At 44.7% G+C, this 14,124-nt stretch overlaps 1 protein-coding gene across 1 annotated transcript in view; it reads left to right on the top strand.

Moving 5' to 3' along the window:
• The window catches only part of PDE9A (phosphodiesterase 9A), a 174,922-nt gene that overhangs the window by 115,776 nt on the left and 45,022 nt on the right, over positions 1 to 14,124 (top strand). Inside the window, exon 6 of the mRNA XM_068271051.1 lies at positions 1,540 to 1,622. Coding sequence (XP_068127152.1) covers positions 1,540 to 1,622 — 83 coding nt within the window. The remainder of the gene's footprint in view (positions 1 to 1,539; positions 1,623 to 14,124) is intronic.

Below are 14,124 nucleotides of genomic sequence, written 5' to 3'. Positions count from 1 at the left end.
GACAATAGCATTAAACCTACTTTTTTTTAGCTTTTTAAAACAGAAAATAAAACTGGGAGGTTCTAAAAAAAAGAATACATTTTTCAGCAGTAGGATGGATGAAATTGTTTATCTTCACAGTTTTTCAACTTGGATTTTCCATAATGTTCATGTATGTGTTAAAACGTTTGTATAGTATTTAGTTTAAATTGCTGTTGGCACTTTGCGATAGATAAGTGACTTGTGGGTTGCAGTTTGGGGCTCCAACAAGTTCGCCACCGCTGTCCTAATCTAATGTACGATTGGCCCCACCCATGGCCACGGCCCACTCACTGCATGGCCACGCCCATATTTTGCCCCCCACCTAGTGCCCCCAGGTGCCACCGATCTCCAAGGACCCTAGGAACGTCCCTGGGGAGGAGGCCAGTGTATGATGCTGGGGGGAGGAGGCCAGTGTATGATGCTGGGGGGAGGAGCCCTTTGTATGATGCTAGAGGCAGGAGGCCATTGTATGATGCTAGAGGCAGGAGGCCATTGTATGATGCTGGGGGGAGGAGGCCAGTGTATGATGCTGGGGGGAGGAGGCCAGTGTATGATGCTGGGGGGAGGAGCCCTTTGTATGATGCTGGGGAGAGGAGGCCATTGTATGATGCTGGGGGCAGGAGGCCATTGTATGATGCTGGGGGCAGGAGGCCAGTGTATGATGCTGGGGGGAGGAGCCCTTTGTATGATTCTGGGGGAAGGAGCCCTTTGTATGATGCTGGGGGAGGAGACCGTTGTATGATGCTGATGAGGAGGCCATTGTATGATGCTCCGGGGGAAGGTGAGGCCATTGTATGATGCTGGGGGGAGGAGGTCATTGTATGATGCTGGGGGGAGGAGGCCATTGTATGATGCTGGGGGAGGAAAAGGCCATTGTATGATGCTGGGGGGGAAGGTAAGGCCATTGTATGATGCTGGGGGGAGGAGCCCTTTGTATGATGCTGGGGGCAGGAGGCCATTGTATGATGCTGGGAGAGGAGGAGGCCAGTGTACAGGGCCGGAGCTACCATAGGAAAAAATGGGCAATTGCCCCAGGGCCCCAGAGCCTGTAGGGGCCCCCAAGGTGTCCCTCCCCCATCTAACTGTTGCTCCCCAGGGACTCTGCAGAGTCTGTTAAGTTGGGAGGTGATTGGGGGAGGGTCAGCAGCCAGCTCAGGGGCCCAGGAGGGAGATTTGGCTGCAACAAAGGGCCTCTAATGACGCTTTTTGGTCGGGGGTGTCTGTTGGGGGGCCCCCAGGCTAATCTTGCCCTAGGGCCCAATTGTTACTTGAACTGGCCCTGCCAGTGTATGATGCTGGGGACAGGAGGCCAGTGTATGATGCTGGATAGAGGAGACCAGTGTATGATGCCGGGGAGGAGGCCAGGCCAGTGTATGATGCTGGAGGGAGGAGTCCAGTGTATGATGCTGGAGGGAGGAGTCCAGTGTATGATGCTGCGGAGGAGGCACAGGTCTGCCCAACAATGGAGATATTGCCTCTGTCATGCATTTCATTCTGTTTGGCTTTCTCTCTTTCCAGGAGGCACTTTCCATAGAAGATATTGCTGTCCTGATGGTGGCCTCTCTCTGCCATGATGTGGACCACCCTGGCCTAAGCAATACGTGAGTCAGCTCCACCCCCTGCAGGAAATCCTCCTGAACAGTGTATATCTACAGTCTCTGCACAATAAGCTCCACCCCCTGCAGGGAATCCTCCTGTGCAGTGTATATCTATACAGTCTCTGCACAATAAGCTCCACCCCCTGCAGGGAATCCTCCTGTGCAGTGTATATCTATACAGTCTCTGCACAATAAGCTCCACCCCCTGCAGGAAATCCTCCTTTACAGTGTATATCTATACAGTCTGTGCACAATAAGCTCCACCCCTGCAGGAAATCCTCCTGTACAGTGTATATCTACAGTCTCTGCGCAATAAGCTCCACCCCCTGCAGGGAATCCTCCTGTACAGTGTATATCTACAGTCTCTGCGCAATAAGCTCCACCCCCTGCAGGGAATCCTCCTGTAAAGTGTATATCTATACAGTCTCTGCACAATAAGCTCCACCCCCTTCAGGAAATCCTCCTGTACAGTGTATATCTATATAGTCTATACACAATAAGCTCCACCCCCTGCAGGGAATCCTACTGTACAGTGTATCTCTATACAGTCTCTGCACAATAAGCTCCACCCCCTGCAAGAAATGCACCTGTACAATGTATATCTACAGTCTCTGCGCAATAAGCTCCACCCCCTGCAGGAAATCCTCTTGTACAGTGTATATCTATATAGTATAAACACAATAAGCTCCACCCCTGCAGGGAATCCTCCTGTACAGTGTATCTCTGCACAATAATCTCCACCCCCTGCAGGAAATCCTCCTGTACAGTGTATTTCTATACAGTCTCTGCACAATAAGCTCCACCCCCTGCAGGACATCCTCCTGTACAGTGTATATCTATGCAGTCTCTACATAATAAGCTCCACCCCTGCAGGGAATCCTCCTGTACAGTGTATCTCTGCACAATAATCTCCACCCCCTGCAGGAAATCCTCCTGTACAGTGTATATCTATACAGTCTCTGCACAATAAGCTCCACCCCCTGCAGGGAATCCTCCTGTACAGTGTATATCTACAGTCTCTGCGCAATAAGCTCCACCCCTGCAGGGAATCCTCCTGTACAGTGTATATCTACAGTCTCTGCGCAATAAGCTCCACCCCCTGCAGGGAATCCTCCTGTAAAGTGTATATCTATACAGTCTCTGCACAATAAGCTCCACCCCCTTCAGGAAATCCTCCTGTACAGTGTATATCTATATAGTCTATACACAATAAGCTCCACCCCCTGCAGGGAATCCTACTGTACAGTGTATCTCTATACAGTCTCTGCACAATAAGCTCCACCCTCTGCAAGAAATGCACCTGTACAATGTATATCTACAGTCTCTGCGCAATAAGCTCCACCCCCTGCAGGAAATCCTCTTGTACAGTGTATATCTATATAGTATAAACACAATAAGCTCCACCCCTGCAGGGAATCCTCCTGTACAGTGTATTTCTATACAGTCTCTGCACAATAAGCTCCACCCCCTGCAGGACATCCTCCTGTACAGTGTATATCTATGCAGTCTCTACATAATAAGCTCCACCCCTGCAGGGAATCCTCCTGTACAGTGTATCTCTGCACAATAATCTCCACCCCCTGCAGGAAATCCTCCTGTACAGTGTATATCTATACAGTCTCTACACAATAAGCTCCACCCCTGCAGGGAATCCTCCTGTACAGTGTATATCTGCGCAATAAGCTCCACCCCCTGCAGGAAATCCTCCTGTACAGTGTATATCTATACAGTCTGTGCACAATAAGCTCCACCCCTGCAGGGAATCCTCCTGTACAGTGTATATCTGCGCAATAAGCTCCACCCCCTGCAGGAAATCCTCCTGTACAGTGTATATCTATACAGTCTCTACACAATAAGCTCCACCCCCTGCAGGAAATCCTCCTGTACAGTGTATCTCTGCACAATAAGCTCCACCCCTGCAGGAAATCCTCCTGTACAGTGTATATCTATACAGTCTCTGCACAATAAGCTCCCCCCCCTGCAGGGAATCCTCCTGTACAGTGTATATCTATACAGTCTCTGCACAATAAGCTCCACCCCCTGCAGGAAATCCTCCTGTACAGTGTATATCTATACAGTCTGTGCACAATAAGCTCCACCCCCTGCAGGAAATCCTCCTGTACAGTGTATATCTATACAGTCTGTGCACAATAAGCTCCACCCCCTGCAGGAAATCCTCCTGTACAATCAGAGCTGGATTAAGACCATGCAGGGCCCCAAGCAGAGCAATAAATTAAGGGCCCCCCCACCCCCAAACCTCCCCCCCACACACACACACACCTGCCACACTGTTGAAAGGATGTCTCCCCAGCATACAGCATCTCACAGTAGTGAGTGCACCGCTCACATTTATGTTAATATTGTATTTCATCTTTTCATGGAACAGACAGCACTGCAGATATGACGCTGTGATACAATGTAAAGCAATCAGTGTACAGCTTGTATAACAGTGTAATATTGTATGATATCTTCTCATGGGTCAGCACTGCAGATGTGACACTGTGACACAATGTAAAGCAGTCAGTGTACAGCTTGTATAACAGTGTAATATTGTATGATCTCTTCTCATGGGACAACACTGCAGATGTGACACAATGTAATGCAGTCAGTGTACAGCTTGTATAACAGTGTAATATTGTATGATATCTTCTCATGGGACAGCACTGTAGATGTGACGCTGTGATACAATGTAAAGCAGTCAGTGTACAGCTAGTATAACAGTGTAAATATTGTATGATATCTTCTCATGGGACAACGCTGCAGATGTGACGCTGTGATACAATGTAAAGCAGTCAGTGTACAGCTTGTATAACAGTGTAATATTGTATGATATCTTCTCATGGGACAACACTGCAGATGTGACGCTGTGACACAATGTAAAGCAGTCAGTGTACAGCTTGTATAACAGTGTAATATTGTATGATATCTTCTCATGGGACAGCACTGCAGATGTGACGCTGTGATACAATGTAAAGCAGTCAGTGTACAGCTTGTATAACAGTGTAATATTGTATGATATCTTCTCATGGGACAACACTGCAGATGTGACACTGTGATACAATGTATAGCAGTCAGTGTACAGCTTGTATAACAGTGTAATATTGTATGATATCTTCTCATGGGACAGCACTGCAGATGTGACACTGTAATACAATGTAAAGCAGTCAGTGTACAGCTTGTATAACAGTGTAATATTGTATGATATCTTCTCATGGGACAACACTGCAGATGTGACACTCTGATACAATGTAAAGCAGCCAGTGTAAAGCTTGTATAACAGTGTAAATATTGTATGATATCTTCTCATGGGACAGCACTGCAGATGTGACACTGTGACACAATGTAAAGCAGTCAGTGTACAGCTTGTATAACATTGTAATATTGTATGATATCTTCTCATGGGACAGCACTGCAGATGTGACGCTGTGATACAATGTAAAGCAGTCAGTGTACAGCTTGTATAGCAGTGGAAATATTGTATGATATCTTCTCATGGGACAGCACTGCAGATGTGACACAATGTAAAGCAGTCAGTGTACAGCTTGTATAACAGTGTAATATTGTATGATATCTTCTCATGGGACAGCACTGCAGATGTGACACTGTGATACAATGTAAAGCAGTCAGTGTACAGCTTGTATAACAGTGTAATATTGTATGATATCTTCTCATGGGACAACACTGCAGATGTGACGCTGTGATACAATGTAAAGCAGTCAGTGTACAGCTTGTATAGCAGTGTAAATATTGTATGATATCTTCTCATGAGACAACACTGCAGATGTGACGCTGTGATACAATGTAAAGCAATCAGTGTACAGCTTGTATAACAGTGTAATATTGTATGATATCTTCTCATGGGACAGCACTGCAGATGTGACACTGTGATACAATGTAAAGCAGTCAGTGTACAGCTAGTATAACAGTGTAAATATTGTATGATATCTTCTCATGGGACAGCACTGCAGATGTGACACTGTGATACAATGTAAAGCAGTCAGTGTACAGCTTGTATAACAGTGTAATATTGTATGATATCTTCTTATGGGACAGCACTGTAGATGTGACGCTGTGATACAATGTAAAGCAGTCAGTGTACAGCTAGTATAACAGTGTAAATATTGTATGATATCTTCTCATGGGACAACGCTGCAGATGTGACACTGTGATACAATGTAAAGCAGTCAGTGTACATCTTGTATAACAGTGTAATATTGTATGATATCTTCTCATGGGACAACACTGCAGATGTGACGCTGTGATACAATGTAAAGCAATCAGTGTACAGCTTGTATAACAGTGTAATATTGTATGATATCTTCTCATGGGACAGCACTGCAGATGTGACACTGTGATACAATGTAAAGCAGTCAGTGTACAGCTAGTATAACAGTGTAAATATTGTATGATATCTTCTCATGGGACAACACTGCAGATGTGACGCTGTGATACAATGTAAAGCAGTCAGTGTACAGCTTGTATAACAGTGTAATATTGTATGATATCTTCTCATGGAACAGACAGCACTGCAGATATGACGCTGTGATACAATGTAAAGCAATCAGTGTACAGCTTGTATAACAGTGCAAATTTATTTTCTTTGCAATAACATCACCACACCGTCAATAAAGGACAACTGTAGCGAGAGGTACAGTATGTGGAGGCTGCCATACTTATTTACTTTTAAGCAATACCAGTTTCCTGGCTATCCTGTTGATCCTCTGCCTCTAATATATTTAGCCACACACACCCTGAACAAGCATGCATCAGATCAGGTGACATTATTGTCAGACCTGGCATTAGCTGCATGCTTGTTTCTGGTGCAATACAAACGCTACTGCAGCCAAATAGATCAGCAGGGCTGCCAGGAAACTGGTATTGTTTAAAAGAAAATGAATATGGCAGCCTCCACATACCTCTTGCTACAGTTGTCCTTTAATGTCTAAACCACTGGCAGCAAAAGTGAGTACAGCGAGGCAAATTTAAGATCAACTTCATGATTGTTTACAACGAAAATGTGATGGCCCCTTGTACTTCTTTATTGTTGCCTAAGCCTGCCACGTGGCAAATGTGACTGTAGTGTCTGTACACACCATGCTATTTCCCATTAGATAGATGAGTTCAATCAATTATTTCTGAAAAGTCTGAATGGACTTTTAGGGCCCGTTTCCACTAGAGCGAATCCGCATGCGTTCTCTGCATGCGGATTCGCATAACCAATACAAGTGGATGGCCCTGTTTCCACATGTCAGTTTTTTCCAGCGTTTTTCTGTGCAGGATTTTTCTGCACGGTAGGGCCTGCAGAATTCGCCTGCGTGAGGAATGCAGGCGATTCGCAGGCTATGTATTTAATAGGGAAAACGCACATGCGTTTTTTGCCGCGATTTCGCGTGCGAATTCGCATGAAAACTAATGCAAATTGAACCAGGCAGTGACATGGTTAAATTCGCATATACCCTGCCTATGCGAAATCGCATGCGAAATCGCGGCAAAAAACGCACGCGGAAACGCATCCGCATGCGATTTCGTCAGCGGTGGAATCCCGGTGATTCGCACCGCACTAGTGGAAACGGGCCCTTATACAAAATTGATCAGGAAAACAAGCTCAAATCAGAATCGGATCACGATCTGATCTGTATATCCATTCGACCCATCTATCTGACGGGAAATTGCATGGTGTGTACCAGGCATTCGGGTTGTCAGGATCTCGTAAAGCAAGATTGGAATTTATTCACTGCAAGACCAAATTAGTCAGTTTCGCCCCCTCATTCTCCCTAGTCATACACGGGTCAATAATGCCCCAATATGTCTAGCCAATTGATCATTATTCCATTAGAATTCAATTGGATAGTGATCAACCTCTATCACAGCAAGTTTAATTCTGGTAGGCTTCAGCAGAACTGTATCAAGCTTCAATCAAACTGCAAGTGCTGTACTGCTCAATGCAGAGCAAAGTTATAGACCATCGATCCCCCACCACTCCTGTCCTGCCCCCACACCACAGAGATTGATAAACAGCAAAATATCACTTGAAAGCCAATCAATTGGATATAAATGAGCAATAGATTACTGGAAGATTCAATCAGTGTTCAAAATCGATGTGTGTTTTATAGCCAGCTTTAGATATTATTTGGCCAACTAGGGTGATAAAATTAAGGTTACGTTCAGCAATGAAAGGAACCAATTGTGAACATCACAAGTAAAACTCAGAGGCTTTACAGCAGAGCAGTTTGTCCTAAAGAGAGTAACATTGTGTGTCTGTGTGTAGAATGTATTATCTCTGTGGTAGAGCATTGCTAAGCTAGCAAGCAGCTCCTGTATGAAGAGATCACATTCCAGCCCCCAGCCCGGGTCTGACAGCTCTGAGCTAAGGGGAGGGGGGTAACTCTGTGTGTGCCTGCTTGTATAACTTCTTATCTCTTTAGTAGATAATTGCTGCAGAGATCTTGTTTTTAAAGACTGAAAGAGTTACTAAAAGACTACATGAACAGAGGCAAGACATCTTTATGGGGCCCTTTTGACCTCCTGGGGCCCATAAGCAATTGATTAGTTTGCCTGGTTGAAGATCCGGCTCTGTGTACAGTGTATATCTATGCAGTCTCTACACAATAAGCTCCACCCCTGCAGGGAATCCTCCTGTACAGTGTATATCTGCACAATAAGCTCCACCCCCTGCAGGAAATCCTCCTGTACAGTGTATATCTATGCAGTCTCTACACAATAAGCTCCACCCCCTGCAGGAAATCCTCCTGTACAGTGTATATCTATGCAGTCTCTGCACAATAAGCTCCACCTCCTGCAGGAAATCCTCCTGTAAAGTGTATATCTATGCAGTCTCTGCACAATAAGCTCCACCTCCTGCAGGAAATCCTCCTGTAAAGTGTATATCTATGCAGTCTCTGCACAATAAGCTCCACCCCCTGCAGAAAATTCTCCTGTAAAGTGTATATCTATACAATAAGCTCCACCCCCTGCAGGAAATTTTCCTGTACAGTGTATATCTATGCAGTCTCTGCACAATAAGTTCCACCCCCTGCAGGAAATCCTCCTGTAAAGTGTATATCTATACAATCCCTGCACAATAACCTCCACCCCTGCAGGGAATCCTCCTGTACAGTGTATCTCTATACAGTCTCTACACAATAAGCTCCACCCCCTGCAGGAAATCCTCCTGTACAGTGTATCTCTATACAGTCTCTACACAATAAGCTCCACCCCCTGCAGGAAATCCTCCTGTAAAGTGTATATCTATACAGTCTCTGCACAATAAGCTCCACCCCCTGCAGGAAATCCTCATGTAGAGTGTATATCTATACAGTCTCTGCACAATAGGCTCCACCCCCTGCAGGAAATCCTCCTGTACAGTGTATATCTATGCAGTCTCTGCACAATAAGCTCCACCTCCTGCAGGAAATCCTCCTGTAAAGTGTATATCTATGCAGTCTCTGCACAATAAGCTCCACCCCCTGCAGAAAATTCTCCTGTAAAGTGTATATCTATACAGTCTCTACACAATAAGCTCCACCCCCTGCAGGAAATCCTCCTGTAAAGTGTATATCTATGCAGTCTCTGCACAATAAGCTCCACCCCCTGCAGAAAATTCTCCTGTAAAGTGTATATCTATAAGTCTCTACACAATAAGCTCCACCCCCTGCAGGAAATCCTCCTGTACAGTGTATATCTATGCAGTCTCTGCACAATAAGCTCCACCTCCTGCAGGAAATCCTCCTGTAAAGTGTATATCTATGCAGTCTCTGCACAATAAGCTCCAATCCCTGCAGAAAATTCTCCTGTAAAGTGTATATCTATACAGTCTCTACACAATAAGCTCCACCCCCTGCAGGAAATCCTCCTGTACAGTGTATATCTATGCAGTCTCTGCACAATAAGTTCCACCCCCTGAAGGAAATCCTCCTGTAAAGTGTATATCTATACAATCCCTGCACAATAACCTCCACCCCTGCACGGAATCCTCCTGTACAGTGTATCTCTATACAGTCTCTACACAATAAGCTCCACCCCCTGCAGGAAATCCTCCTGTACAGTGTATCTCTATACAGTCTCTACACAATAAGCTCCACCCCCTGCAGGAAATCCTCCTGTAAAGTGTATATCTATGCAGTCTTTGCACAGTAAGTTCCACCCCCTGCAGGGAATTCTCCTGTAAAGTGTATATCTATACAATCCCTGCACAATAAGCTCCACCCCCTGCAGGAAATCCTCCTGTACAGTGTATATATACAGTCTCTGCACAGTAATTTCCACCTCCTGCAGGGAATCCTCCTGTACAGTGTATATCTATACAGTCTCTGCACAATAGGCTCCACCCCTGCAGGAAATGTTCCTGTACAGTGTATATCTATACAGTCTGTGCACAATAAGCTCCACCCCTGCAGGAAATCCTCCTGTACAGTGTATATCTATATAGTCTCTGCACAATAAGCTCCACCCCCTGCAGGAAATCCTCCTGTACAGTGTATATCTATACAGTCTCTGCACAGTAATTTCCACCTCCTGCAGGGAATCCTCCTGTACAGTGTATATCTATACAGTCTCTGCACAGTAATTTCCACCTCCTGCAGGGAATCCTCCTGTACAGTGTATATCTATATAGTCTCTGCACAATATGCTCCACCCCCTGCAGGAAATCCTCCTGTACAGTGTATATCTATACAGTCTCTACACAATAAGCTCCACCCCTGCAGGAAATCCTCCTGTACAGTGTATCTCTATACAGTCTCTGCACAATAAGCTCCACCCCCTGCAGGAAATCCTCCTGTACAGTGTATATATACAGTCTCTACACAATAAGCTCCACCCCCTGCAGGAAATCCTCCTGTACAGTGTATATCTATACAGTCTCTGCACAGTAATTTCCACCCCCTGCAGGAAATCCTCCTGTACAGTGTATTTCTATACAGTCTCTGCACAATAAGCTCCACCCCCTGCAGGAAATCCTCCTGTACAGTGTATATCTATAGAGTCTCTGCACAATAAGCTCCACCTCCTGCAGGAAATCCTCCTGTACAGTGTATATCTATACAGTCTCTACACAATAAGCTCCACCTCCTGCAGGAAATCCTCCTGTACAGTGTATATCTATACAGTCTGTGCACAATAAGCTCCACCCCTGCAGGAATTCCTCCTGTACAGTGTATATCTATACAGTCTTTGCACAATAAGCTCCACCTCCTGCAGGAAATCCTCCTGTACAGTGTATATATACAGTCTCTGCACAATAAGCTCCACCCCCTGCAGGAAATCCTCCTGTACAGTGTATATCTATACAGTCTGAGCACGGTAATTTCCACCTCCTGCAGGGAATCCTCCTGTACAGTGTATATCTATACAATCTCTGCACAATAAGCTCCACCCCCTGCAGGAAATCCTCCTGTACAGTGTATATCTATACAGTCTCTACACAATAAGCTCCATCCCCTGCAGGAAATCCTCCTGTACAGTGTATATCTATACAGTCTTTGCACAATAAGCTCCACCTCCTGCAGGAAATCCTCCTGTACAGTGTATATATACAGTCTCTGCACAATAAGCTCCACCCCCTGCAGGGAATCCTCCTGTACAGTGTATATATACAGTCTCTGCACAATAAGCTCCACCCCCTGCAGGGAATCCTCCTGTACAGTGTATATATACAGTCTCTGCACAATAAGCTCCACCCCCTGCAGGGAATCCTCCTGTACAGTGTATATATACAGTCTCTGCACAATAAGCTCCACCTCCTGCAGAAAAACCTTCTGTAAAGTGTCTATCTATACAGTCTCTGCACAAAATCATAAGATACATGTGAATAGGTATTATCCCTTTTCACAATTATGATCCTGATAATAATTAATATTTTGCATGTATACTTTATTTTCCGATTATTATAAGTTACACAAAATTTTTGGAATTCACTAAAGAATTTTGAATATTATTTGCCACAATTTATTTGCAACAAATGCATTGAAGTCAATAGTCCCGACCGAGAGACAAGTCCATGGAACATTATGCATTCTAATTACAAGTCTATGCTAAATATATACATTGCAGTAGCTGGAAATTCTGCATCATGATTTCACGAGTGTTCAGCTCAACATTTGCATAATCATCATTTTGCATCAAAAATCACACTTGTAATGTAACATTTCTGGAGGATTGGTAATTATTTGCACACATAACTGTAGTTACATTCTATAATTTCCCAATAGCTGATTGGATGTGAATGACATTTGTACATTACCTGGAATAACATACAGGATACTTTGTATTCCCATCACCAAAAAGTGGGTGATGACAAATACAAATGTCACTGGGAAATTGTAAACAGCAGCCATTCTTACACTGGTAATGGCAGGGTTCTCACACTTTGTCCAGTTGGTCACTGGGTGACTGGGATTAATATTCAGGAAAGTGGGTGGAGCCTACAACAGCCAATCAAAATTCACCTATTGATTTTCAAGGGGAATATTTAATTGCTGCCATTTTTGCACTGTCAATGGCACAAGGCTCCACCTGGTACAGTTGGTAATTGGGTGACTGGGGTTCAAATTCAGAAAAGGGGGTGGAGCCACAAACAGCCAATCAGATTTGTTTCATTTCAATGCAAATTACTGATGCCACAGAATGCAAAGCTCACAAACTTGGTCATTGAGTATTTATGTGTTACAGGAGAACTGTAGTGAGAGGTATATGGAGGCTACCATATTTATTTGCAATACCAGTTGCCTGCTTGCCTGGCTGCCCTGCTGATCTATTTGGCTGCAGTAGGGTCTGAATCACACACCAGAAACAAGCATGCAGCTAATCTTGTCATATCTGTCAAAATAGTCAGAAAAACCTGATCTGCTGCATGCTTGTTCAGGGGCTTTGGCTGAAAGTATTAGAGGCAGAGGATCAGCAGGATAGCCAGGTAACTGATATTGCTTAAAGTGAATGGGAACCGCATTTTTTTAAAAATGAAGCAAATCCTTACCTAAGGAGAGGGAAGGCTCTGGGTCGTATAGAGCCTTCCGCCTCCTCTCTCGGTGCTCTCTATCCTGTGCTGGCTCCTCCCCCCCGCCCCTTGTTTTAATCCCCCACTGAAAGGGTATTTGGAAGTCTCCGGGAGCCGTGTCCTCCCGAAGACGTGCGGCTCCATACTGCACAGGCGTGAGCGTACAAGAGAGCGTGCTTGCGCAGGCGCAGTACAGGGTCGCCCTTCTTCAGGAGCACTCGGGCTCCCTGAAGACTTCTGAAGCCTCCTTCAGCCGGGTAAAGCAGTATTTGACTAATTTAGTCATATACTGCTACCGGGCGAGCCAGCACCGGAACGGGGGGACCAGGAGAGGAGCCGGAAGGCTCTCTAGGACCCAGAGCCTTCCCTCTCCTTGGTCCAACAACAAGAGATCCCCAGGCAACTCCACTCCCAGGACTAGCAGCCTGGTCCACCGGTGCACAATCCCTCTGTGGGTCACCACTTCCACAAACTGGAATCCAGAATAAAGATTTGAAGGAGGCACTCAACTGGTGAGTTTAACTTGCGTTTAATATATTCAGTAGCTTAACACGACATGTTTCAGGGTTTCCCCTTTCCTCAGGTGTCTTCCCTCTCCTTGGGTAAGTATCTGTCTCATTTTTTTTAAATGCGGTTCCCATTCACTTTAAATGGAAATAAATATGGCAGCCTCCATACACCTCTCTCTACAGTTCTCCTTTAAGGTTACAAAAAGTGGGCGGAGCAAGCACCAGCCAAATACATACCTGGGCAACACCAGGCCATCAGCTAGTGTGTAATAATAATCACTGCTGTGTGTACAGGTGTATAATAATCACTGCTGTGTGTACAGGTGTGTGTATAAAAATCACTGCTGTGTGTACAGGTGTATAATAATCACTGCTGTGTGTACAGGTGTATATATAATAATCACTTCTGTGTGTACAGGTGTAGAATAACCACTGCTGTCTGTACAGGTGTATGTATAATAATCACTGCTGTGTGTACAGGTGTATAATAATCACTGCTGTGTGTACAGGTGTATATATAATAATCACTTCTGTGTGTACAGGCGTATAATAATCACTGCTGTGTGTACAAGTGTATAATAATCACTGCTGTGTGTACAGTTGTATAATAATCACTGCTGTGTGTACAGGTGTATAATCATCACTGCTGTGTGTACTTGTGTATAATAATCACTGCTGTGTGTACAGGTGTGTGTATAATAATCACTGCTGTGTGTACAGGTGTATAATAATCACTGCTGTGTGTACAGGTGTATAATCATCACTGCTGTGTGTACAGGTGTATAATAATCACTGCTGTGTGCACAGGTGTATAATAATCACTGCTGTGTGCACAGGTGTATAATAATCACTGCTGTGTGCACAGGTGTATAATAATCACTGCTGTGTGTACAGGTGTATAATAATCACTGCTGTGTGTACAGGTGTATAATAATCACTGCTGTGTGTACAGGTGTATAATAATCACTGCTGTGTGCACAGGTGTATAATAATCACTGCTGTG

Source organism: Hyperolius riggenbachi, chromosome 2 (genome assembly GCF_040937935.1).
Source record: "Hyperolius riggenbachi isolate aHypRig1 chromosome 2, aHypRig1.pri, whole genome shotgun sequence".
In the NCBI taxonomy this organism is placed as follows: domain Eukaryota; kingdom Metazoa; phylum Chordata; class Amphibia; order Anura; family Hyperoliidae; genus Hyperolius; species Hyperolius riggenbachi.
Note: the sequence above shows the minus strand (reverse complement) of the source record. Positions and strands in the feature narration are given on the sequence as shown.